Consider the following 27,953-nt stretch of genomic DNA (forward strand, 5'->3'; position numbering starts at 1 on the left):
CCAGTCTTGACGCTCGTGGTGCGCACTGGGGGAAGGGCCTGCGCTCAGACTGGGGACCCGACACAGGAGCACAAACTTGCGTACTCTTTCCACGGCCCTCGCTGTCTCCTCGTTTCTCTCTATGGACGGCCGCAGGGCAGTAGAAGACACGGGGAACACAGCCGCCGGGACCTCAGCTCATTTCCCGCAGCAGGCCATGATTTGATCCCGGGAGCAGTCCTGGTTTTTGGAGGAAGTGGAGTCGGAGAAAAGGCGAAGGGAAAACAGCAGAGCAGGACTTCAGCTGAGGGAGATGTGCGCTCGGGCCGAGATTGCAGCGGTGAGTACAGCACCCCAAACGCGTTGTTTCACATCTTTTTCATCAAATATCGTCCCCTCCGTAATGACAGATTGAAACACAATTATTAGCAAAGTATAGCGCCGTTTCTATATGCTAACGTTGTGGGGAAAACCTTCATTATTTGTCCTCTGGCCCAGGCAAAAGCTAGCCACTCCGTTTACACGCTGTGAAAATAGCCAGAACAGACGGTTCTTGTTACCTCTGCGCTACCATTCAGTACCAGCTACGATCCTCATAATGTGTGTGGTTTGTCCCCAGGTCCGTGCGTTATTTCCAGTGGATAAGTCTTCTGCTAAGCCTGTCTGTAGTTGTTGGGGTGAAAGTTAAACTCCCCAGATGTTGCACTGTGGTGATTTGACAGTAGGCTTACATTTAGCTAGCAACACAATTGCTTTGTTTACAGATTGAGACAGTTTGAGACACTTTACTCCCTGTGACAATCCGTACTTTAATTCCATGGATGTCACATGATGTACACTGGTTTAGTTACAAGAACTGAAGTAGCACATTTTCAATTAACTCCTGCCTTTCTAATTTACTTGTAAGTGTTTTTTTTTTTTTTTTTTTTATGTTTTGAATGTTGGCAGCCCAATAAATGATCAAAATGTCTATTGGCTTACAGCAAATGTGTTCACCAATGTGGAAAATGACTTCAATGTACAGGATTAAATACCCTTCTTCATACAAGATTTTATCTGGACTTGCCTGTTTAAAAATTGGAGTTGTGACCAGATTACTTGACTTGTAACCCACATGCAACCTTGTGTTTTCGCTGCACACTGAAGAATAGCTTTTTCATGGGTTTCCCCTCTGCTCCTGCTGTAGGTATCCCTGTCTAGGCCTGGCCCAAGCAGATTGTTCTAAAGAGGAAACGCTTAACAAACGGTGGAAGTGAACATGGCTGGGACTTCAAGCCTCGTTTCCAATGGGCCCGTCCCGTGGATGGACAACGACACCGAAATGAACAACCTGTACAGAGACCTGGAACTGGGCACTGTGCTCACCCTCTTCTACTCCAAAAAGTCCCAGCGTCCTGAGAGGAGGACTTTTCAAGTCAAACTTGAAACCAGGACTATTGTCTGGACCAGGGGCACGGATAAAATCGAGGGAGAGAGTAAGTACCGAAAGCAGACTCGTGTACACTGGGTGAAAGCGTAAAAAGTGGTAGAAATGTCCCTTGGTCACTTTTGTTCAGTATTTTCCAAAATAATTCTTGCCTACAGTAAAAAAAATGTTTTTTTACATTTTCAATGATAATTCTCGACATTTTAAATTGTGTTCATTCCATTTTCTTTATATTTACATTGGGTAGTGTCATAACCTGGAAGCATTAACAGTATTAAAGTATTAATACTGTGAGCAAATAACTGCTGTTTCACAAAAGTAATATATACAAAATGAATGTAAAATGAGTTGTAGATCTGTGGAAAGGATCACAAGACCTAAGAAACTCCTCTTTCAGATTTGTAAATGCTTTATTTGGAACTTTGCGTTGTATAACTTAATAGAATAATTTATGTTTGAAAAATGGTCAGAAGAAATTTAGCCCCACCTGTTTTAAAGGCAATATGCTTTGTAACGGAGGCAGCTTGAGCACCAAAAGGGATTGAATGAGTCTTGTGAAGCATATGGGGTCAAGTGTTACAGGTAATCCTGCATAAATGCTGTAGTTCAGCTGTATATGCGCCAATTCTTTCTTTCTTTTTTAATTATTTTTATTGGCTGTTAGGGCAAAAGTCGTGCCACATTTCATGTATAATAGAGATTTGGAGGATCATATAATAAAGCCAGTCAGCTGACTGAGAGTCATTATCAGATATACCCACAGCCACTGTACCAACGTACAGTAAATGGGACCGATTGCCATTTGTGACTCTTGTGAAGCAGGATGCTCCTTTTTACACAGCTGTGGTCTGCTCCGGATGCTGCAGCAGAAAAGAGCAGAACCATTTTTTTTTTTTTAAGTGCAAGATGACGAGGAGTATCATTTTCTATACACTCAAGCTTTTATGCACACCATGAGCTCATCTCCGCCACCTGATACTCAAGTCAAATTCATTAAGCTTCAGAAATAGAAGATGGGAGAATTTACTGGAAGTGTCGGGCCGTTTGGGAACAATTTGGCAGCTGTTTTTGACACAGTCATAGCATTGGGTCAATACAGGTCCATACAAGGGCTAAATATAACATTTTTTATTTTAATTAACTTTTTAAAAAAACTAAGTGGACATTTAAGGTCCATGTACCAAGTAATCTTTTGCAAATTACAGAATGAAAGTGTCCATGTATGTTTTATCCATTTTCAAATTAAAATCCCAAACATGACGCTTCAATCGAAAAATGACACTTTATTTTTTATTTTTTATTTAACCTGTTTTATTTGTTTGGGTCACCCGGAGCTAGCTGTACACTACATAATGATCCCGTTCTGAAACGCGCTGATTTAAACAGCTGTACTTCAAGACATTGTCAAGTTTAATGTCAAGTGCTGCTATTGTGTGTTTATAAGGGGTTTTGTGCTGTAGATGTGAACTCTGCGAGCTGGACTGATGGTGCTACCTTAATACAGAAAGGGGGCCAGTGGCATTTTACGTTCAAGAGTCTGCATCTTTCTCTGTGACCACAGCTACATCAGCAGGCGGAGCCGACGGCCACTATAGGCAGAATGACTGGGGGCACACTGCCTTGCTTGGTACCACTAAGCCCAGGAAGGAGCATTTAGAAGAAAAAAATATAGGGCAACGGGATCCCAACCTACTATGTCGGGGGTGCGAGAGAGTAACTTGGGGCCTGAGTTTATCCGGGGGAATGAGAAAGTACATGAACGCACAGCATCTTGGCTACAGCTGAACCATCCGGACGCATGGATTGGAGGAAATGGTTATTACTCTGTTCTACATTATAAATGAGGGCTCACTCTACTGTTCAAGCCCTGACTGCTTTCATCTCTACTGCCTCTTAAATGATCAGAAATAAAGGTGTTGCGGGAACATCTTCCTCATGTTTGGCAGTTTGAGGCTCACTGTGTGCCACTTAACACGTCGTCATGGGGCACATGACAGACCTGTTATAACCAATGCATCTGCCGTACCCCACATCAACGTGCACTGGTGCGAAGGTTGGCGTACCCTCCGGTCAGGTGATTCTGACCATTGGCTGCACTGCTCCTTATGGGCTACCCCAGCAGCATCGGAGGATGGGTCAAATGCAGAGGACAAATTTCCCTTTAGGAACAATAAAGTAAACCTTAACCATGACCCTCCTCTGTGCACAATGACGCAGCGTAACTAAAGAGCTGGGCAAGATTACTCTTTTTCAAAGGCATCAAACAAACGGCAGTGCTGCCTTTAGTGGCTGATGTAGCTTTGGTCAAAGAAATTGCCTCTGAGTAAAATCACAGAAGAATTAATACAGCAATGCAGACGCTTATGTATTAAATGCCAGTGGCCCCATTTCTCTGTTGAGCTGGCACTATCAGCCCAGCTCGCAGAATTGTTGATAAATTCGCACCTACAGAGCACAGAACCCTCAAAAGCTCTCAGAACAGCACTGGACATTGAACTCCAGCAAAGTGTTCTCCAATGTCTTCATACAGCTCCTGTCTTCCAGGACAGGATCATTACGCAACACACAGCCAGCTACTGGCTATATATATAAAACCAATAAAAAACAAAATCGAATCAGGCTGAGATGGTGATTTACAATGTAATTTTTTTATTCATGCCTTATGTGGAAAGTTCTAAAGAATTCTAAGAATGCCATGTTTTGGTTAATTTGTTTTGGATAATACATGAATATTTTCATTCTGCAACATGAAAACGATAGATTATAGATTATACTTGGTACTTGGACTTAACATCTGTGCAATATAGACAATTGCTTTTTATCATAATATTAGGTTATGCTATTGAGGATGCAAATCATTGCAAAGCATCTCCGGGAATCCTTTATCAAGACAGGTACTAAATAGCGTGTCACACCTATCTTGAGGTCTCAGCCATTTGTGAGCATGTCGCACGTCATTGAACATTTGAAATTGCATCACGTATTACAGAATTAGGGCCCCAAGAGACAATGCTGTCTGTGTGAGTTAAAAATGTGCACATATCTCTGATGCTGATCCACTGTTGCACATGCTTGGTAAACTAAGACTGAAGCAGGCTGTGGTTTATTAGAGAAAAACCTGTTGCGTGTGGTGTATACTGGATGGAGGTTATAATTGTCAAGCACTGCATAATTAATTCTCCGGATAATTTGAAAGAAAGTGAATTTGTGTGTTGATGGTCATACTGGAGCTATTTAGACCCATCACGGAGATGGGATACTTTGTTCCGAGGACAGGACAGAACTAGAGCATAATATTGTCTACTTTTGCAATTTGTTTTTTGGATTTATCTGCTCTTGTTCATTAGTATATCGGTGAAATCAAGGACACTAAATGAATCGATAATGAATTATGTATCAAATGTGTTGCGGTTAAAGGTTGTTTCTTTTGAATCAGCTTTTGGACTTGAATGGTTGACTTCATATTTCTGTCATATTTTGTATCTCTGTCCCAAACTTGTTATTAGCGCTGTCCTGCATCTGACTCCCGTAATTCTCCAGGGCTTTGCACAGTGATGTCAAGCTTTTATTGCTTGTTAGCAGGACTTACAGGAACAGCTTGTTTACAAACAATGTAGATTTTGTGCAAGGGTAAAATCACATGGAAAATTGAGCTGAAACGCTGCACTGACAGACTTGTTCCAACCCGTGCTCATTTCAAACTTCTGCAACTGAGAAGAAGTGGGTTTGTTTGTGTCAGAAGTAGCTTGTTCCTAAAAGTTTGGTTGAATCAGTTTAAAAAAATCATCATGAAATTCCCAAATACTATGGGTATAAAACTATAAAATCTATTTAACTCTATACTCTTGCAGGTACATAATTTCTGCTTTGATCATTAAACTCATTATGTGTTACGTTTTCCTTTTGATTTTTTAAGTCCTTTTTTTATTGCTTAAATATTAATTAATATTTGAGAGGAGTCTTTGTATAGTTTGGCAATACATAGAAAGAGCTTCTCTACTGTCCTAGAGATGAGCCTTGTTCGGGCCATTTCTGTTCCAGCCCTATGAAAAACCAAAAAAAAAAGTATTCTTTTTTTATGACCAAAGGTGACAAATGCGTAAAATGTAGGTATTGTTTTCGCAGAGATTCACCTTCACTGCTGCACATGTGGCGTGTAGGCGACAAAAGCACAGGATGTGTGGTTTGGAGGCAGGAAGAAGAGCAGGAGCTGAGAATTCAACAACTAGGCCTCACAATAACAGTAACACCTAGTCAGAGACTCTTGTTTTGATACAGTCCCGGTCAAAAGTTTAAGACCAGTTGTGGGTTATGGAACAAAATAGTCAAGTGGAAGACCCCAAAAAATGTACCAGCTCTGAGCCGGAGGATTGTCCAGACACTGGACGATCAACGATGGAGCAGCCCAATAATCGTCAGAGGCATCTGCGACTGAAGGGCATCAAAACATTAACGTCTTCAGGCCTCGTCTCCTTGAACGATAGGACATTAAAAGGGGGAAGAATGTTTTTTTCTCATCAGAGAAAAAATGTAACCATTGATGGTGCTGATGGTTTCCAGCGTTACTGGTGTGACACATAGATCCACCTGAGATGTTTTCTACATGCCACAGTACACAATGCCCACAGGACAAAGGACTTTTCCAGGAGAATAACATCACTCTTTGGGACCATCCTGTGTGTTCCTCTGATCTAAATCCAATTGAGAACCTTTGGGATTGGATGGCAAGGGAAGTTTACAAAAATGGATAACCGTTCCAGACAGTAGATGCCCTTCATGAGGCCCTCTACACCAGTGGTTCTCAAAGTGGGGGTCGGGAGCCCCAAGGGGGTTGCGAGACAAATTTGGGGTCGCCAGATGTAGATGAAATATACATATTTTCATTAGCGTATGTTATAATATTTTCTAGTCGAATGTGTGTGCTATTTTATATGTTTGTAATGTGATGAATTTTATTTTAGCCATTTGTTTTTTTCTTTGTTTTTAAAGAATTATGTAGGCTAATGTTCCGATTTCTCACGAACCCCTTCGACTGTTTTAATGGGGGTCGCGGCTCCAAAAGGTTGAGAACCACTGCTCTACACCACTTGGAGAAATGTTACCACTGCCTTCCTGTTTTATGTTTTGAGTTTTTTTTTTATCTGACAACTTGGGTTAAAGAGGGGGTATTATGCTTTTTTCAATCACATAGCACCAGTCTATAGCACACTACAATGATGACGAAACCTTCTGTTGGTCTGTAACTGCAGTAAATTAGAATAACTGCCTTGTATAAAATTGCTCTCTCAAAGTGGCTGTAGCGAATGTCTTGAAATAGGCCTCTTTTTTTGTCTGAATTCACATTGGTATTGTCTTTCCGTGACTGTGATATCTGTAATGTATATGACTAATTTTTGTATGTCCTCCTCTCTGTAGTTGACATTCGAGAAATTAAGGAGGTCCGTCCTGGGCAGAAGTCCCGGGACTTTGAGCGATATGTGGAGGACTCTACGGCTCGGCTGGACCAAGCTCACTGCTTTGTGATTCTGTACGGCACAGAGTTTCGCCTCAGGTCCCTCAGCCTGGCAGGTACATGCAACGATAGCTTCTTAACGTCCAGTCACAGTGAAGTCAGTATAACTACAAAAGTTCCAAATAAAACAACATTTTTAGGGTATAAAAGAGGTCCAAGCTGCCCCAGCCAGGGTACCCCTCCACTCTGGGGTTTGGAGCGGTTTGACTCGGTTTGACAAAGGAGTAGCTACGACACATTGAATCGATTAGACAAAAAGGGGAATCTCTTAAACACGCTTAACATATTTGCGATTTTTAGCCAAACCATTGATCCAGATAGTTATTTAAAAAAAAACAAAAAAAACTGAACTCACATTTTTAAATGCCGACCCTTGCTGTCCATCCATAAAGCTTCCTCAAGGCAGGCATCAAGTGTATCTAAAACAGTAACTTTCACAAAGCTTGTCCTTTTTATGTATTAATGATGCGGTACATCCAGAACGCTACTGCTCATAGCCTGAACCAGGAAATGCAAGCATATTAGTCCAGTGCTCTGGTGGCTTCCTGTCGCTCAGAGAAAAACATTTATGTACAAGTCTTTTCATGGTTTAGTACCAAAGCATATCTCTGACATGTTGGAGCCGTATGAACCATCGCGGGCCCTGATAATTTCAGGGAGGGGTCTCATGATGGTTCCCAGAGTCAGGAGTCAGGACTAAACACAGTGAGGCTCCGTTTCAGTTTTATGCAGCTAAAATCTGGAACTGAATCTTCATGAGGACGTGAGACAGTCCTCAACTCTGACAATGTTCAAATCCAGGCTGAAAACAAAAACTTTTTACCTGCGCATATGACAACTGAAAGTATTTTATCTGCACTCTTTGCTTTCACTGTAATTTATTAATCAATTTTCATATTGGACTGAATTTATCTGCCTTCTTTTATGTAACTTTGCAGCACTTTGAAAGGCCTTGCGTGTGACTAGTGCTCTACAAATAAACTTTCCTTGCCTTTTGACATGTGTAAGTTTGTGTTTGCTTTCTTGTAGCTACTTCTGATGAAGAGATGACGATGTGGGTTAAGGGTTTGAACGGGCTTGTGGCTGATACGCTGAAATCCCCAACACCACTTCAGATTGAGAGGTAAGACGCATCTGAATACTGGTCAGTGGTTTTCAAACTCAGGATGTGGATTTAAGTTGTCCGCATTGCCGGTTCATCCTCCTGCTTGAAATTTGACGGTAATGTTTGTGAGATGTGCTATAGATGATTCCCGTGGGTCATGGGATGACTTTGGATGAGGCTAAAATAAAAAGTATTAAAACTCCACAGCCGCTCATTTCTGTGCGTGATAAAAGCTGTGTGCAGCATGAGGATGGAACTGGATCTGCCTGAAAGACTCTTTAAATAGTGCTGCTGGTTAGACAAATAGTGTGGCTGTACTAGCCCTGATTATTTCAGTAGACACATTTTACTGATGCTTTTATTGGCCTCTGAGCCTGAATGTGCATCTAAAGAGCTACATTAATAACATGCAGGAGTGGGACGGGACTGGGATTGATTCTGCTGCAGGGGGAGCGCATATACACACACGTGCTGCACTATTGGTCACGTTTCTGAAGCATGGAGAGGCCAGCGCTTTGATACCGGTGTAACACTGGTTTATCTCTATATGCTTGTTCTCTCTGGACAGTGTCACTCACAGTGGCTGAATAAAGCTGTTAGATTCCTATTAGTGCCTAAAAAGTGTTGTGCAGCATGATGTTTATGAACAACGAGGGAGGGGATGAGAAGAGAGACAGCAAAGAGGAGGGACACCTGCCTGTGCTGCTTCCTGCTCGCAATACACTTTTAATGAAATATTTACCAAAAAAAGTCACGTATTCTAAAGACTGCTGTGTAGCATTACAGGGAGCCTGCATCCCACCAGCATTCTGAGCACCACTGGTCAATGGGGCTTTGACAATATATCAATATTCCGTTACTTTTTCGACACACTTGATGACATCATGCTTATTAATGAAGCTGCAGTTCTCCTTCAGTCAGAACAGTAGAGGGCAGTGAGAGGACTGAAATATATTGCATTAACTTTTTATAATAGTTATTGATTATTATTATTTTTGTATTCAACACATTTATTAATTGCACTGTTTTTGACTCATTCATCTCTTCTTCTGCAGGTGGTTACGTAAGCAGTTCTACGCCGTGGATCGTAACCGAGAGGATAGGTAAGTCAGACCTGATCGAATCATCCTCACAGGAAATGGCGATAATTAGATTGAGCCTCGTCTAGAGGCCGTGTGTGTCCCACCACAGAGCAGTAACAGATGAGGCCACTCGAGGATGGTACACAGCATTGCAAAGTAACGAGATACTGTTACTCAAGTATTGGAATAATTTAAGGAATTCGATAAAGACCTTTCCAAGAACAAAGTCTGTTTTTTGTACATGAGTAATGCTGTTTGTTAGTATCAGAGTACTTCTTCCTGCTCAGCCGTGAGGTGTCTGAGGTTTATTGAAGGAACTGAGCTCTCAGCTGCACACAGCTCCTCTTCCTGCTGCAGGAAACACACGGAGGATGGAAGGCTGTCTCTGTTGTCGTTTCCAAGCTAAAATACCTTTCAAATGCCATTGGTTAGGGGTGCGTGATTATTAGGAAAAAAAACTAGGATACATCTGTTATTTAACAGATCAATTTGAAACCTTTCCCATACTGACACAAACGTAATGTAATGCAAGTTTTCTTTCATTTAATCATTTTGTGTTAATTTATATACATGTACGTATTTATTTTTTGCCCTTTTAAAAAGCATAGTATATTCATAATATAAGATAGCTCTTGTTACTATTACTTGATTGCACATTTTCCTGTCTATTTGCATCACTTAAGTCCTTATTATATCTTATCATGGGGAAATGTATGTTAAAATTGTCGAAATTGCCTATAATTTCAATATGCAAATATAGAGCCAGGTTTAAATGTATGGTTTTATTTTAATTACATATTTTTTACAAAGGTTTTTGGTTATCATGTTTGGTTTCTGAATAAGCTTTAAATTAGAACTAAGCAACTTGTTTACCTTAATAAATCCTTTTCGTAGTTCCTCTGGGGGTAATACAAGTGTTAATGAGACGATTGGGGGTCTTTCATCTCCCCTTGGTGTCTCCCCGGTCATGAAACCATAATTGCAACTTTCCTGCCTCCGGGTCAGAGGCGCAAAACACACTAGTAGAATCACGAAGAAGAAGCTAAAAGGCTAACAGGCAAAGCTAACTGCGAGCTAGCGCCACTTAAGTAGTATTTACAGCCAAGTTTGAGCGAAAAAAATGATCTCCATTGTGTAATTGGATGTACAATATCCCTCTCTCCCTTTGTCTTTTCTGTCAGCGTAGTATTTACTTTAACAAACAATGAGTAAAAAAACGCAACATGCTACAACACCTGCAGTGGCGCTTGTGGCCTCTAGGGGCATGAGTTACTTAGTTCTGCTTTAAGTTACTCTGTAAAACATAATTTTGTTTCTTGAAGCTAGGAATTAGGTATTGGGTAAATCCATCTGAGCAGACCATTAAAATATTAAGTACAAGACTGTAAAGTTTGGAGTCTAGTTGCAGCAATGTCAGAAGAAATGCAATGTGCGAAAATGACCTATGAATTTACAATTTCCCCTATAATTCCATAGAGAGACATTGAATCAGTGCATCAATTAAACACGCATCACTAGATTAGGCAATTTCTTTGTTTTCCAGGTTAAAGTTTATATGTGAAATAAATTTTGTTTGGCCTGCAGTTAGAAAAACTACTAAAAAAGGTTTAAAGTAAAAGTCACCTCCTCAAACGTTTACAGATTAGTAGCAAGTATAAACATCTACATGATGCTACGTGTGATGTTTTCTGTCTTTTTTGTGTGTGCGTAGGATTTCCTGTAAGGATCTAAAGAACATGCTGAGCCAGGTCAACTACAGGGTGCCCAACATGAGGTTCCTTCGGGAGAAACTTCCGGTAGCGTCCTGTTTTTTTAACACCCAGCGTGTCCAAACCTGTTCTTTTAACTCTTCTTCAATGGTTCTTTCTTTTGTTAATGAACACTTTGCTTTTACAGGACTCTGAGATGAGAAACGGCGACGTCTCCTTCAGTCAGTTCGCTCACCTGTATCGAAGCCTCATGTTCGACGCGCAAAAAAATGTAAGTCAAACTGCAATTTGTAAAGTATTCTTACTCCCAGGCCTGCTAATCTTCCTGGGCCGCCATGATGATGATGGTGATGCCCGAATGCCTTTCCCCCCCTCCCCCCACCATGCCCTTCCCAGTTGGTGTATTCTCAAATGGCTTTCAGATCAATACGAGTCTGCTAAAAAACCACTAAACCCTCTCGGTGCAGGCTGTTAGAGCGCACACATAAAAGTGCACAGCCACACGCAGAGCGGAAGAGAGGCCGACAGACTGGCTGGGGTCACGCGTAATGGATGACCTCACTGCCCTGGACCCCCCTCCACTTTCCCCCTTTAGTAATCTATATGCGTCATCTGCATAGACAGTAACGCACACTGACGCTGCATTTAGCCAATTTATTTGCTCATTTTGTTGCGTTTGTTCTCTTTTTTTTTTCAGTTGGAAATCCCGCCTCTGCAAAGGTATGATCAGACGACACAAGGGGGGGACATTTGTCGAGTTTGTGCTGGATTGAGTGCTGTTTGATTACGTTTAATGGGGATACTGTGTTAACCTCTTACCCCCCACTTTAGCAGAGCGCATTTTTTCTTAAAGGGGCAAGATGCAAGTTGGCCATTTTTATACTCACTACTGCCACCTCGGGTCATACGTCTAACTGCACCTTCTATATTAAGCTTGTGCATGATGTTTTGAGTGACAGTGCAGGATTTTAGAGGCAGTGAACAGGGTGAGCTCATTCTACACCTTAGGACATTGCTGGACCATGAAGGGGGAGGAAAATACATAATTTTAACAGTTATAAACTCTGTATAGTCCCTTTTTACTCAAATCTAAAAGTAACAAAAAGTGAGGAAAAGCGATGAAAGTGCGACAAAAAAGATGCAAGAATGTGATGGAAATGCAATACAAAAGTCACAAAAAAAAGCAAACAGAAAAGGGGCAAGACAAAAAATCTGCCACAAAAGATGCAGTGTTGGGCAATTTGCTTTAAAACTGTAATATATTCTGTATTAAAAGTTACAGCTATAAAAATGTAATATTACACATTACTGTTTCAGAAATGTAGCTGAGTTGCACTACTTTGAGTTACTTTTGGCAAAATATAAACTGAAAATAGTAGTAATGCCAGCAAGCACAACTGCAGTCAAAGATTTCTTTTTCCTTCTCTTTCCCCCATTCTCTCTGCTTTGACGACTTAGCTACAGACAACTTTAGATCTTATACACCAGTGTGTTACTTGAATTGTAATGACTAATAAATTCCGGTATTTTCAGTAAATAATATGTTATTTTCGTTACTGAAAAAGTAATATATTTTTGTCACTTGTTACTTTTGTAATACGTTACCCCCAACACTGCAAAAGAGCAACAAAAAAAGCGATGAAAAAGACGCAAGGAAAAAGATCCGTTTTGATCAGTTTTGTAGGTCTTAGCGTTCAAATGAGGCGTTTTATGGGCCTCGAGGCTGTAAACTCCAGTCGAGAAGTTTTTAGATTTGGGTGAAGCTGAACTGGAGAAAACGCGCTCGGTTAAGGTGGGGATTAAAATGTGTGTTAGCCGTCCTCAATATAGTGACAACAATATCAGTGCAATGTTAAATTCAAACATCTCCATGTTTTCCTCATATTGTGTGGCCTTTATGGATTAAACCACATCTGGCTCTTCTCCTGTGTCTTATGATACGTCTGCCTCCCTCAGATACATCGATCGGCCAGAACAGAGGGTTTCTCTTGACGACTTCAAGAACTTTTTCCTTGAACATCAAAACGTAAATATCTCAAACCCTTCACACCGGTTTACATTTTTCATGATTTCTCTCACACTTGTCAAACTTCATGTTCTTACAGGAAACGTGGGCCACAGACGAGGTGCAAGATTTTATGTTCGGTTACTTGAAAGATCCACTGCGAGAAGTTGAGCAACCGTATTTTAACCAAGAAGAGGTACAATCCCACTCAATTCCTTCCCTTTCAAATGTATGTAAATTATTTAGAAATGATAGATTTTTTCCGATACCCCTCTGTTATTTGTGTAGGAGGGAAATGCTCAAAAATGGTCCACGGATGTCCCCCTTTTTAGCCTACAGCCCACACAGATGTTTGTTGAGTGTAGCACCAGTGTGAAAGAGAAGGGAGCACTTTGTGGTTGAACAAAGATTGGGGGGTAGAGGAAGCCTCTACAAGCCAATGCTTAGCGGCTGAGGAAACCATTAGAGTAAAGCAAATTAAAGTAAAATAAGTACATTAAGTAATACATAAAATACGCTTCAGTGATTTAATTGATTACATTGTGCCCTTTCTCGTATAAACTTTGTACGCTTTGTATCATAACTGAGCCTAATCCTGACCACAACCCTAAAATCACCAATCTTTCCCTTTTTCTGCTGGACTTAGTTCCTGACCTACCTGTTTTCCAAAGAGAACACCATTTGGAATTCATCCTTAGACCAGGTGCGTCCTGACAACATGAACAACCCCCTGTCCCACTACTGGATTTCCTCGTCCCATAACACGTGAGTACTATTCCAGGATAATAGTTTATTCATTTATTTAGCTAGCTTCGTTCATGGACAATGTTTGTTAATACTCTCCAAAGGTGTTTCTCTGGTTTAGACATGGTTTACACCCTTTTACACCCAATTTAGTTGTGATTGATCCTGATCTCAGCCTGCGTGCGCTTGGAAGGTCAAACATTTTATTAAGTGGTACCACCTGGTGGTAAAAAAAACTGCTCCAATTACTTTGATGGATAACGCTCAAACTCCCACTGTTGAACTGCACCTCGTCTGAGATGCGCTTGTTTTTGTTTCATACTCCGATGACGTTGCCCTCTTTATTTTTAGCTACCTGACGGGAGACCAGTTTTCCAGTGAGTCGTCCCTGGAGGCGTATGCGCGCTGTCTGAGGATGGGCTGCCGCTGCATCGAACGTGGGTAGACTCATAACAAACACGGCATACTTTTAGACCGCAGGAGATCGTATCACCACCACTTTACTTTCATCTTCAGCAATTATAGGCTTCCAGACACCTCCTCACATCCTTTTCAGTGACTTGCTTTTGATGCAGACGACACTCCCCTTATGCAGACAGACTTGTGTAACAGTGACTGTGGAATATGGTCTTTACACTGGCGCCCAGTCAAGCAGGTTCTGTCAAAAGACCTGGATTACAGTAAAGTGCTAGGGTCATTTCACATCTGAAATGTAAACACACATTGCACAACACATGTACGCAAACTCTGTCCTTATCCAAGGTCAATAGAATAGTACATGTACATATTAGTGATGCGCGGGTTGCGGGTTCCACCGTGGACCCCGCGGTTCGGGTCGGGTCTGGTGGTCTTTGTGTGACTTCGCGTTAGGCATACCTCTGCTCTCTTCCTCTCTCCCTCTTGCCCAGCGCTCTTCAGAGAGACTTTTTTTTTCTTTGAATTTTTTTAGATCTTAATTTTTATTTACTTATTTATTTATTTATTCTTTTAGATTTTAGCTCTCTGCCCTCTGCTCAGAGGAAGAAGGTTCTACTGTACAAATGTGCTAAGAAGAACTGAGCCCAACTACGGATGATTTGTTGTTTTTATTAGCTCAATCCAAATACAGTATAAATAATTTGGATGTTTAACAATCTTTGTTGCACAGTGACTTTTCAGTTGGAGAAAGGGGTTGCCTTTGCAATTTTGTTTGTTGATGCACATATAATTAGATATACCAAATATATATTAAAAATATATTTACAGTTCGCAGTTATTTTGTTTTAAATAGGGGAGGAATCAAATCGAATCGTAAATCGACTATCCGATACTGATACCAGTTTTGGCACAACAACTTTCACCAAGTAAATCTGAGTGAATGTGGACATGTTGTATGTCATTTTGAAGCTAATAACCTGGAGAATTGGAGTTGGTTAGAGTTGGTATATTTCTGAGCTAGCTAGCAATAGCATGCTCGGCTATTGGCACAATACTAATGCTATAGTCAACTAATCATGGCTGGGACAAACGTTATGATTGGATCACCTAAAATAGCGTAATGAATTAAAAAATGTTTATATTTTAGTTTATGAACTTCTGTTAAAGAGTAACATATTTGAGTTATGCGCAAGTTGTAATGATCAGATCAGTTTATGTGAGTTGTTCATAACCTTATAGCTAGTCATAGAAGATTCTTGTTTAATGCATTAATGCAGTTTATTAATAGATAATAGATAACCGACAACAACAAAAAAGTCTTTACTGACAATGGAGAAAAGAGGATACATTTTTTTCAACTATGTTATAATAATGTCTCTTGCTATCGGTTAATATCAGGTATCGGCAGATACTCAACCCCCCAGTATTGGAAGCAAGAAAGCGATCACAAACATAGATGATATAATATCTTCTACTGTGAGTACTGTAATCCACATTTTGATCTTTTCAGTGGACTGCTGGGATGGTCCAGACGGCATGCCAGTGATCTACCACGGACACACCCTCACCACAAAGATCAAGTTTTGCGACGTCCTGAACACCATCAAAGAGCACGCGTTTGTCACATCAGAGTGAGTGAATCCCTTTCTACCATCTCATGCTCTGCGCTCCAGATCAGATGTTACCAACCTGATCGTAGTGGATCAGGCGTTAGATATTATTTCAGCAAATCACATATGATCTCACCCCCCGCCTTAACTGAGCGCATTTTCTGCCATTCAACTTTATCCAAATCTAAACAGTTACAACCTATAGTCCAGTGAAACACCTCATTTGAAAGACCTACTAAATTGATCGTAACTTTTTTCGGCGCAAATTTTAAAGCGTTTTTGTCATTTTGTTGTGGCCACTTTCTTGTTGATTTTTTGTTGCTTTTTCATCACTCTTTTGCCATGTATTTGTCACATTTTGGAAGTGTTTTTGTTCTGTCCTCATCTTTTTTTAAGATGTTAAGGCGGGGGCTAAGAGGTTTGTATGAGACTCTTTCCATTAACAATTAATGAAAATCTGTCATTGTTTTTGATAACTAATTAACACCTTGAACACGCCGTACTGAGGAATCCATCCATCTTTGAACACATTTCTCTTTTTTTGTTACCTCGCCTAAAATACAACTCATCAAATTAATGTTGTTTATAAGATGAGTTTATGTCGTCAGTTAACTTATTGATGTGGTATTCATGTAAGAAACAAGCAGCATTAATTTATAGAGCTCTTTGTAACACTTAAGGTGACATGTGCTTTTCAATGAAATAAAACGTAAAATGAGAATAAAGATATGATGAAAACTGACAAAAATACAAATAATATTATTTAAAAATGCCTGTGTTTTTCATGGTGTGCGACTGTCCTTTTATTTCACCACAAAGTGTTCCATTAAAAGAATAGGCCACCGTTTTTTCATACTGAGATATGTTCTTACCTTTTCTTTGACGAGTTCATTTGTACCTGTCTGGTCTTCACACGTGCCTTCAGTCACGTAAACACAGCACCAAGCTCTTCCACGTTTTTCCTTTTTAAATATGGTTACATGTTACACAAAATAGTAGTTACACAATGTGGATTTTCTAAGTAGATAAAAGGGGAACTATATTGTAAGGCGTAATGATACCAGGAGTAGTTCGACGTCCGCGCTGTGATATCTTTATTTATCTTTATTGTGCAGATGTCGAACTACTCCTCGTATTATTCCGCCTTACAATATAGTTCCCCTTTTATCTACTTACAAAATCCACATTGTTTAATTTTGTGTAGCTTTACTTGGATTGTGCAACACTTCACATAACCATATTTAAATAGCCGTCTATGATGTGTTTGTACCAGACAGGTACAAATGAACTTGTCAAAGCAAAGGTAAGAACATATCTCAGTATGTAAAAACGGGGGCCTATTACTTTAAATACAAGAAAAAATACTGTATCACATCAAATTGTGTCTTAAGTCCCGCCTGAACCGAGCACAGTTTCTCCAGATTGGCTTTTACCCAAATCTAAAAGCTTCTCGACTGGAGTTTACAGCCTATAGGCCAGAGTAACACCTCATTTGAAAGACCCACAAAAGGATTGTTTTCCTCGCGTTGTTGCTGAGTTGTTGCCACTTTTTTCATGTTCTTTTTCATCTCATTTATGGTGGGTTTTTTGTGGCTTTGTTTTTGCATTTCCATCACATTTTTGTTGCACTTTCATCGCTTTTTGGTCACCGTTTGACTTTTTTTAAATTTTGTTGCGTTTTCTTCTTCGTTCAAGAAGCTTTTAGATTTAGGGTGATGCCAAACTGGAGAAACTGTGCTTGGTTCAGGCGGGGGTTAAGAGGTTTAAAAAAAAGTACCAAAAACAAGGCTACAATGGCTCTAAATGAGAAAAAGTCTCATGTTTAAGTTATATGTTATTATTATAGGCTGTGTGAATCACGTCCACAAGAGTATGCACCATTACTGTCGCTCTTTACACCATGATTGAATATGCAAACACTAAACTGACTCTTCTCTTGCAGTTATCCTGTCATCCTGTCCATTGAGGACCACTGTAGCATTGTGCAGCAGAGGAACATGGCCACGTTTTTTAAGAAAGTTTTTGGGGAAATGCTCCTGACCAAAGCGGTGGACATCGCGGCAGACGGCCTCCCTTCCCCGAATCAGCTCAAAAGAAAGATCCTCATCAAGGTCCGCACCTCACCAGCTACATATATAAGATTTATTGAGTTGACAATTTTGTTTACTTCAGTTATTTAAGTGATTGAAGCTGTCGCAGTATCGGATCTGAGGTCTATTTTGATCTGGACCCTAAAAACCTATTCTCGTGTGTTGCAGCATAAGAAACTTGCAGAGGGCAGTGCCTATGAAGAAGTGTCCACCTCCACCCCATACTCTGAGAATGACATCAGCAACTCAATCAGAAACGGGATCCTGTATCTGGAGGACCCAATCAACCACGTGAGTAACCTTCATTGCTGGAGACATAACAAAAAAAGGAATTGAAAATTTAAAGGTTTTTAGCAACACATCAAAGCATCAGTTTCTGTTGTGTTTGAAGTGTGTGTTTTGTCCCGTAGGAGTGGTACCCGCATTTCTTTGTACTGACAAACAGCAAGATCTACTACTCTGAAGAGACCTCCAACAATCAAGGCAATGATGATGAGGAGGAGCACAGGGAGGTCAGTAATATCAAATACTTATATTTGACCTCTCACTTGGCTTAAATCAAGATAAAATAGACCTAAATATATGTAATATTAAAGCTTGATTTATGAATGTACCTCCTGATTCCCAGTGTGTTTGACAAGTGAAAGTAACTCCAAACTGACCCTTTGCTCCAGGTGTCTATCGGTGTGGACCAACACGTGACAGAAAAGTGGTTTCACGGTAAACTGGGCGCAGGTCGCGATGGGCGGCAGATCGCAGAGCGACTGCTGTCGGAGTACTGCCTGGAAACGGGAGCTCCTGACGGGTCCTTCCTGGTCCGTGAGAGCGAGACCTTTGTGGGGGATTACACCCTGTCCTTCTGGTAAGCCTCAAAGAAGTGGGTGTCACAAAATGTAACAATAGAATATTAAATTCATCATGAACCAAACCTTTTGTTCAAACACATCATCATATAAATGTAGTCCTGTGTGGTGTGTTCATTAACATGCACTGTCCCTACCAAATAAACAATACAATAAACCATTAAATGCATTGATGTATAAGGTGGAATTATCTCTATACGTTCACCTACTCAGAAACAACTAAATCAAAGTCATGTATTTTCCTTTGACAAACTCCTTCTGATCCTGACAGTTTGAATTGCAGATACAGTAGGGACTTCACATGACCACAGTATTAACATGAATCTGTCAATAACCCCCCTCCCCCCCATTATTGATGTTATGCATAACCGCACAAAGGATGGTGGCTGTCCCCTAAGTTTACTGAAGCCCATGCATATATTGTAAACTGCAGTACACAGTATGGATGGAATAATTTCAAATATTAATGATGCAGTAAAATGATGTGAAACTATTTGATTTTTCCACCAGGCGTTCTGGCCGAGTACAACACTGTCGAATCCACTCACGGCAGGAAGCTGGCTCTCCCAAGTTCTACCTAACAGACAATCTAGTATTTGACACTCTCTATGCCCTTATTGGACACTACCAGCAGGTGGCACTGCGTTGTAATGAGTTTGAAATGAAACTGACTGAACCAGTGCCACAAACCAATGCTCATGAGAGCAAAGAGTAAGTTATAATGTAGGTTATTGATAATATTAATTGTTGTTTATCCAGCTATTTTATAGCTGAGTTTTTGTTCCAGGTGGTACCACGCTAACCTGTCGAGGAGCCATGCTGAAAACATGCTGATGAGAGTGCCTCGGGATGGGGCTTTCCTTGTGAGAAAAAGAGCTGAACCAAACTCATTTGCGATTTCCTTCAGGTAAAGTGGTTTTAACATTGTACTGTTGTCCAGAACAAAACCTCCCTGACCATTGTGTGTGCTTATCCCGGACAGAGCGGAGGGAAAGATAAAGCACTGCCGTGTGCAGCAGGAGGGACAGACTGTGGTGCTGGGCACCTCAGAGTTCGACAGCCTTGTGGATCTCATCAGTTACTACGAGAAGCACCCTCTGTATCGCAAAATGAAACTCCGTTATCCAATAAACGAGGACACGCTGGAGAAGATTGGCACTGCTGTGTGTTCATTTGAACATCGAATAATATGCATAAATAGTTGAGGTTTTGTGATACTGACTTGCACTACATTTTTTTAGGAGCCTGACTATGGATCACTGTATGAAGGGAGGAATCCTGGCTTTTATGTTGAGGCCAATGAAATGCCAACTTTTAAGGTATGGAAGTTGTTAATGTGAAGAGTATAACTAAACATCAACTAATGATTTACCCTCATTTATAGTGCACTGTTAAAGCTATGTACGAATATAAAGCTCAGAGAGACGACGAACTCTCGTTCACAAAGAATGCCATCATCAACAACGTGGACAAACAGGAAGGGGGCTGGTAAGTGACCCTGTGGTACTTGATTGTCCCATGGTAATCCTACATTATCTTTTGCTCCACATGTGTTTGTTTTCATTCAGGTGGAAAGGTGACTGTGGGGGAAAGAAGCAGCTGTGGTTTCCTGCAAACTACGTGGAGGAAATCAGTCCGACAGCCGCAGAGCCTGACAGAGCAGTAAGAAAGAGTTTCTAACTAATGGTTTGGGCACGTTTCTGTCTGGTGTGTGGATTTTCCAAAATAAACAAACACTTTCAGCAGGAGGTAACTGAAAACAGTCCATTGGGAGATCTGCTCAGGGGAAGTGTCGATGTGTCGTCTTGTCACATCGGTAAGCAGCTTTTTTCACTTTTACACTGCACATTTAGCTGTTGAGAACCCCTTTTTGAAGCCATCAACTCAAAAGCATTAGTTGTCCAGAGAATTTAGCGATTGAGGACATAAAGGAGGTAAATAAATGTTGGATGTCCCTGACTGACAAAGTTGAATGATCAGGACAGTGTTTGTATCTGCAAGTGGTATTTAGGCTTCTGGCTCCATCTAGTGGTAAACCTAAAACATTGCTGTGTCTTCTCATACAGTATGCTTGTGTTTTTGGTCAGATGTTTAAACTGTGTTTATGAAAACAAGCTTGCACACAACAATATTAAACTTGAAATTCATATTCCTATTGTATATTAATCCGGTATTTTTGACCAATCAAAGCCAATTAAAGAAATTATTTCATTCCTAGCTATAAGGCCGGACGGGAAAGGAAGTCGACAGCATGTCTTCTCTCTCGCACCGAATCCCTCAATGCGACTCGGTCCAGTGTTGGATGTCGCAGCCAACAGTCAAGAAGAACTCAATCAGTGGGTTTTGAAAATCCGAGAGGTGGCGATGACCTCGGAGGCCAAGGTAAATTTACACATGCAGTAGGTTTGCTGACAGCTGTTTATTCCCAATGTCCCACTTCGTTATGTGACTGCGGTTATGTATGTTTGTATATGTTTGTATGTTTATCAGCTGGAGGAGGGGAAGATGATGGAGAGGAGAAAGAAGATTGCACTGGAGCTATCTGACCTGGTCATCTACTGCAGACCTGTGCCTTTTGATGAAGACAGTACGCACTTTATAATTCATTTAGAATTGTGTTTTAATGTCTGAATCTTTCAAAAGTTAAAAGGAAGCGACAAAAACTTAAAATAGTGGCGCCTTTTTTCTGCAGAGATCGGCACAGAGCGGGCATGTTTCCGAGACATGTCATCTTTCCCCGAAACAAAGGCAGAGAAGTACGTCAACAAGATCAAGGGGAAGAAGTTTTTACAATACAATCGTTTGCAACTGTCCCGGATTTACCCACGAGGCCAAAGACTAGACTCATCCAACTACGACCCTCTTCCCATGTGGCTCTGTGGGTCTCAACTGGTGGCACTCAATTTCCAGACTGCAGGTGGGTCGTTGTTTCTTCACACTGGCTTTATAGAACTCTAGGTACACTGGCTTCTTCTGAGATACAATGATAGAATCCTGATCACATTCATCTCAAATGTCAATTACAAGATGTGGCTTTTTAATTATTCAATCTTGTATAACAACATAGTTTTGACTTTATAGGAATAACATGGGATGTTTTTTTTTGTGTGCTAAATTCGGAAAACTCAGTGGGACTTCCTGCTTAGATAAAGGTCAAATAAGAAGCACTGATTTATTATGTTAAGCTGAGGTTTACAACAATGTCTCGTCTGCGCTCATTTATATGTTTTGGAAGTGACCTTTTTCATACAGCCCAGCCCGGGTTTTATCCCTGACTTAGTCTGGGACTAGTTGAGGTTCGTTCAAGTTAAAGGGATAGAGCCTCATTTCCTAGGTATCCAGAATGTTGTTAATTTCTGGAGATATACTGTATATGTTTTTTTTTTAATTTATGCAGTCCTTATATTTGAAGAGTTTAGTAGTCATAGTGCTAGTGCTAGGCTAGCGCATGTCTATGCTAGTAGCCTGCATTAAAAACCTCGTCAAAATCATTTGGTAGTCCTCCAAACGTTGCCATATCTGAATTGTAGAAAGCTCCTTTGTGAATTCCACGTGTAGTAAAGCCGGCCGCAGGTAAACAACTACTGTATATCCGGTAACGTAGCAGATCACTCCGCCACTGCATAGCTTATAACCAGGAAGCTGATGCTGCTCAAATATAAGTTCTTTCAAATGCAAAATGATTATATTTCAAAAATGCTTCAGTCAACACAGACATTTATATCGGTAGTCTGGTGTTATAAGTGATTTGCCTCAGGTGCACTGTGCTTGGGTGAGTGTTTTTAATGCAGGCTACTAGTTACCATAGGCATGCACTAGCCTAGCACTAGCCTAGCACCACTAAACTCTTCAAATGCTGAAAGCTTCTCAACTGGAGCTTACAGCCTATAGGCCATAGTAACGTCTCATTTGAAATCTATGACCCACAAAAATGATTGACTTTTTTGTTGAGTTGTCACCGCCTTTTGGTCGTATTTTTTGTTGCATTCTTAATTGCTTTTTGACGCTTTTTAGTCCGTTTTTCACACTTATTTATTGCGTTATTGTTTATTTTGCGGCACTTTTCTGTCGCTCGATTTGACACTTTGTTCAAGAAGCTTTTAGCCTCGGGTAAAGCCGAACTGGAGAAAATGGTCTCCGGTCAGGTGGGGGTTAAGAGGTTTAATTTTTTTGGTTTCGATGCAGCTTAAACGGATGGGTTTAGTCTGGCAATGCGGCGGTTCTTGTTCTGTTCTTTTATAGATGTTTAAACTTTCTGTTCCTTGTCCTGTAGATAAACCAATGCAGATGAACCAGGCCTTATTCATGTTGAATGGCCGTTGTGGATATGTGCTCCAACCACCGATCATGAGGGATGACAACTTCGACCCATTTGACAGACACACAGTTCGCGGCGTGGACCCCGTCACCCTGCAAATAGAGGTTATTGTATTATTATCATTATCCAGGTGAAGGTTAGTTATTTAATCTTTACGTGGGAATCATCACTGGCAAATTAGTTAGCCACTGTGTCTACCTGTGTGCTTGCTCTTTAATATATTTTCACTCATTTGTTAATATTAAAATCATTGTTTTTTTACGTGTGCCCAACTGCACCTTTGAAAAGATAATCTGACTTAAATGCCATTTGTTTGTTCTAGGTTTTGGGAGCTCGTCATTTGCCAAAACATGGGCGAGGAATAGTTTGTCCCTTGATTGAGATTGAAGTGTGTGGGGCGGAGTACGACAGTGCCAAGCAAAAAACCGACTCTGAAGGTACTTGGTTTGTTTTCATGTCATTTCAAATCTCACTGTAGATAAGTAGGAAGTTGTCACTGAGGGAAAGGCAAAAAAGCTTAGAAAGTGTTGAATTGATGCTTTGCTTAGTAGTACTACTACTACAATAATGATTAGTAGAGGAGCAAATGGGCCGAAAATGATGATACAAGTGCCAACATAGATATGAATGTTCCTCTTTTAGAAAAGTTATTAAAACATAAAAAATGCAGACCCAACAATGCAGACTAATTATTACCCTCATCTTCTCTTAACAAAATAAGGTGAGGTTTTTGAGCTTTGGGACAAACATGACTGAGTTGGAACATAAAATTATGAACTTGTAGTGGAAAGAGATAAACTAATAGTAGTTAAATTGATCGTATGAATGGACGTGAAAGCCACTAATTTGCAAAAAAGAGGATACATTTCAAATGTAAAGGATCAAGCTCCCTCCCCCTCATGATTGGACCTGACCGGCCGGCTCACAGGAACGCTCGTCTCATTGATCAAAGTTATGGCACCGGGTATTCTGATTGGTTGCTGAGATCAGCTGAGGGAGTGACTTTAGAAAAAATATATAATTATTTAATATATATTTTACCTGAGTTATATCAAATTGCAGGCCCAGGCAGTCAATTCTACGCAATCTTTGACATTTGTAAAACCTTTAAGGTTAAGTATACTTAAATTTGTCCTCTGCATTTGACCCATCCTTCGATGCTCCTGGGGCAACCCGCTCCTTACGGGAGCGCTGCTTATGGAGATGGGCCCGTAGAGCTGGCTGATGGTTAACATGACCTGGCTGGAGGAACCTATTGTACATATTTTAGTGGTCAGGGAAACTGGAAGAAAAGGCCCCATCCAGGTGGGAATCAAACCAGGGCCCTTCTAACTGCTGTGCTACCCTGCCGTCTTTCAGACTATCACTTTAAAAACTAATTATCAGGAGCTGACACTTGGCCCATTTACAACACTGTATCACTGGATGGAAACTCTTGTAAAATGAGACTGGAGTCTAATAACTGGATTTTCTTGGGCGTCTAACACAAGGTCCCAGGCAACATTTATGCCAAATGCACCGCTTATATCACAAAGTGTTGGCTGATTTTAATGGTGCACAGTTAAACTTGGATTATTATGGTTTTGTTATGAACAGCAAGTTGTGGCTTGATGTATGATAAATGTATATTCCCCACATTGAGCATGTTATTGAGGGTGTAGAATGACTTAGACACAGTATGTTTTTCTTTTATTTCACATATATTTTACATTAGAATGGAAAAACAGATCATATTAATCTGCAGTTCTCGTACTTGGTGTTATAGAGCTTTACACTGGATTCAATCTTTGTCCATGGATAAAAACTTTTATTTCTTTTCATCTCTACAGCGGACAATGGCCTGAACCCCACTTGGCCCAGGAAGCCTTTCCAGTTCACTGTGGGCAACTCGGCCTTTGCCTTTCTGCGCTTTGTTGTTTATGAAATCGACATGTTCAATGACCAGAATTTTCTGGCTCAGGCCACATTCCCCATTCAGAGTCTCAAGACAGGTAACATAAAATAATCTCTTTGGAATATTAGAGGAGTATAAATACTTCTGAACTCAAGATAAATCAAATGCTTTATGATGGTCCCTTTAGGCTACCGGTCAGTACCTTTAAAGAACAGCTTCAACGAGGATCTAGAGTTGGCCTCACTTTTGGTCCATATGGAGATCATCAGAGGCAGGGTAAGACACAAGTTCATACTTTTTGTGATCATAAATGTACTGTATAATTGATTGTGTGCGCGTGGTGGAAATAAAGGGATTATTTAATTATCTTGAATCTGAATTTCTATCCCCAAATTGCAACATAAAGGGATGTTTTGTCAAAGGGGTTGTTTTTTCATCCTTTATTTATACACGTCTGTCCCTTGAGACTTAAAGGGGCTAGATTCAAGTTCGCCATTTTATACTCACTACTGCCACCTCAGATCATACGTGTAACTGCAGCTTCTATATTAAGCTCGTGCATGACGGCACTTCGGACCCGAATTAACACCATTTTGAGTGACAGTGCAGGATTTTAGAGGCAGTTGTGGTGAATAAGTCTGGGCTCATTCTACACCTTAGGACATTGTTGGAACATGTAGGGGGAGGAAAATACATAATTTTGACATTTTTAAACTCTGTATAGTCTCTTTAATGTCTCACTTGCAAGAGAAACTTGTTTCAAACAAACTGTTTGCATTTCACAGAGAATCATATCAGAGTTCAAATCACACTAAAAATGGCAAAACTTTAACCACTGTCATGTGCATTCCCTTCAGGATGAAAATGGGGAGGTTCTGAGCCCGTTTGTGAGTGTGGGGACCTCGCCTGTGGCCCTGGCGTCTCATGTGGGCCGGGAGCGGATGGGGGAGTTTGGCTCAGTGTCCTCTCTCTCCTCTATGTCTCCTCTGCCACAGTCCCCTGCTCAGGCCCAGGCCATTGGCTACAGAGGCAGGGAGGGCTCCTTCGATTCCCGCTACCAGTCCCCGATGGACGACTTTCGCCTGTCCCAGCAGTCACTCTTGGATCACATGGACTCGCAGAACAGAAGGTGAGAGTTATAAGCCATAGGTTTGAGTTGTTTGGCTCGTGAATCCTGAAGCTGTGTCTTTGTGTCTGCAGCAGGATGCTGCGCGGGGCCCGAGTGGGTGGAGAGAACCGCGTCTGAGTTCGAGCCAATCAGGATTTGTCTCTGCACCCCCCTCACTCGTACTGATGATGTCACTGACTGCTGTGAACACTGTTTCCATGGAAACGCCCACCATCGCTTTGGCCTACATTTCAGGCAGCTCTCCTTTTCCGCCCAGAGCCCTACCAACAGCCTCTTTGCCTCAGCCCGGCCCGGTGTCCTGTTCTCCTGAGGAGCAGCTCAAACACAGAGGTGGGACATCCTGCAGACACGAAGAAGTGACTGATGTTTACAAGACCAAAATGGCGGAAAAAGTCCCATCTTTGGGATTCGGGGGGGGTGGGGGGTGGCCCCCTCTCCCTGTTAGAGGAGTGCACATCAGCTACTTTGGAGGTTCAGAGAGAGGAAAGAGCAGTATAAAACTGATATAAATTTGCTCTACTCATTTTATCGGATCTGAATATAGAAGTATATACTGTATTTATTCCTGCTGTTGTCCAGAGAACAGCTGCAGCAGCTGACCTGCTCTCAAAGAGCACCTCTTTCCATGTTTTAATATTCTAATTATTTAAACAGTTAAACATTCATAATGTGACTTTTATGTATATGTGTAAAACACGAGGGCTCTGTACGGTTGTTTCATTGTTAATCTTTGTGCCTCCATTGTAGTTTGTGCTGATTTAGGAGGTTATTTAATTTTTTTTAGGCAATTTATAGCCTGTTTTTTGCAGCATTAGTGAGGAAGACGGCAGCATATAATTTTCTGTACAGACTTTGAAACAGGCTTTTTTTTCTTACATTCCTAAAAAACTGCACATCATTCCCCTGCACTGCAGGTGCCTTTAAGCCAGTCTCTCACATTTTTAATTTCTCTTCATTTCCTGTCCTGCTCTACATCATGATCAGTGTAACACGAGTGTGTCAAGCATCAGGAACTAACCCAAAGGTTGTAGGCGCATATGAAACTCAATGTAACTAATATTATTGAATGTAAAATCTGACCGCATTCAATCGTAACTGGATTTGCAGAAACTATTCTGCATTGTTTAAAAAAGGAAAAGTGTCAGATGACCATGGATTTGATTTTAACTTTGTGCATCTGTGTTGTTAAGTATTTCACCCATGCTTTTTCACTTATGAATTTTAAACCCAAAATATAAATTTGTATTTTGTTTTTTATGATAAACGACATTACGATAGCTTTTGGGAAGCTCATTATGTTGATTCACATCTAAACCTTCCTGGTATTATTACATTTTGCCCTGTGTGTTTTGGGTAAGTTGGCTAAGGTGCTTGACCATCTCATGGTTTTAGTCTGGGCCATCAAAGTCTTGACCAAGTTTGTATGTACTATGTAACCTTTTGTCTATATTGAGGTTTAAGACGACTTTAATGTGTAAAACTCAGTATTCTCTCTCAGTGGTTGTCTATACACTGGGACTAAGCCATACAGTGTATTATTGTGTGAAATATTAGCAGGGAAGGGAGAGAATATGCAGGTTCTCCCCCAAATCGTTTATCATCATGTTGGAGTTCTCCCAAAGTTGGTTATTTCAATTAAATGGTCTTTGTAGAATGCTTTCCCTCCAATGCTGCATCTTCTACTGCTAACCTTTCTGCTTGTGTCCATGTGCCTCTGTCTTTGTACATCACTATTCAGCCACATATTTCACATGACCAGCGGCATCGCAACACCTGCACACCCACCCTGGTCCCTCTGCTCAGGACAGTCCAAGCGACCTGAGCACACTGTCTGTGAAGATGTCAATCAACTGGACTTCAGAGGACCCCTGTGTGTGAGCAGTCTGTCCGTGTCTTATTTTGTCTACATTTGGTTTCTGAACGCCTAATTTTACAAATGCCTTTGTGTAATGTGCCTAAAACTCTGGAGAGGAAAAGTAATTGTTTTAATTTTGCCTTTCATATAAAACATACTCAAGCCTGAAAGTAAATAAAATTACTGCTTTAAAGTCCTCTTTGCGTGGCTCAATC

General features: G+C 40.8%; 1 protein-coding gene across 2 annotated transcripts; it reads left to right on the forward strand.

Annotated features, from left to right (window-relative positions):
• On the forward strand, positions 1-27,926 carry plcg1 (phospholipase C, gamma 1). 2 transcript variants are annotated; one of them, XM_079558553.1, is made up of 33 exons: positions 1-319; positions 1,166-1,454; positions 6,821-6,973; positions 7,947-8,040; positions 9,078-9,125; positions 10,816-10,900; positions 11,001-11,084; positions 11,511-11,533; positions 12,770-12,839; positions 12,919-13,014; positions 13,465-13,583; positions 13,914-13,999; positions 15,490-15,610; positions 17,532-17,700; positions 17,848-17,970; positions 18,090-18,191; positions 18,354-18,541; positions 19,053-19,253; positions 19,330-19,449; positions 19,525-19,705; positions 19,784-19,861; positions 19,927-20,030; positions 20,111-20,204; positions 20,286-20,358; positions 20,761-20,924; positions 21,033-21,129; positions 21,235-21,459; positions 22,816-22,964; positions 23,183-23,297; positions 24,690-24,851; positions 24,942-25,030; positions 25,612-25,883; positions 25,958-27,926. In XM_079558553.1, exons 2-33 carry the CDS (start codon positions 1,238-1,240, stop codon positions 25,998-26,000), a joined length of 3,945 nt encoding a protein of 1,314 aa, XP_079414679.1. In that variant the 5' UTR covers positions 1-319; positions 1,166-1,237; the 3' UTR covers positions 26,001-27,926. The 2 variants fall into 2 exon arrangements, with proteins under 2 accessions (XP_079414679.1, XP_079414678.1); XM_079558552.1 differs by having other exon boundaries at positions 2-319; positions 25,955-27,926.
• Positions 27,927-27,953: the final 27 nt, after the last annotated feature.

Source organism: Gobius niger (genome assembly GCF_951799975.1).
Source record: "Gobius niger genome assembly, chromosome: 6".
In the NCBI taxonomy this organism is placed as follows: domain Eukaryota; kingdom Metazoa; phylum Chordata; class Actinopteri; order Gobiiformes; family Gobiidae; genus Gobius; species Gobius niger.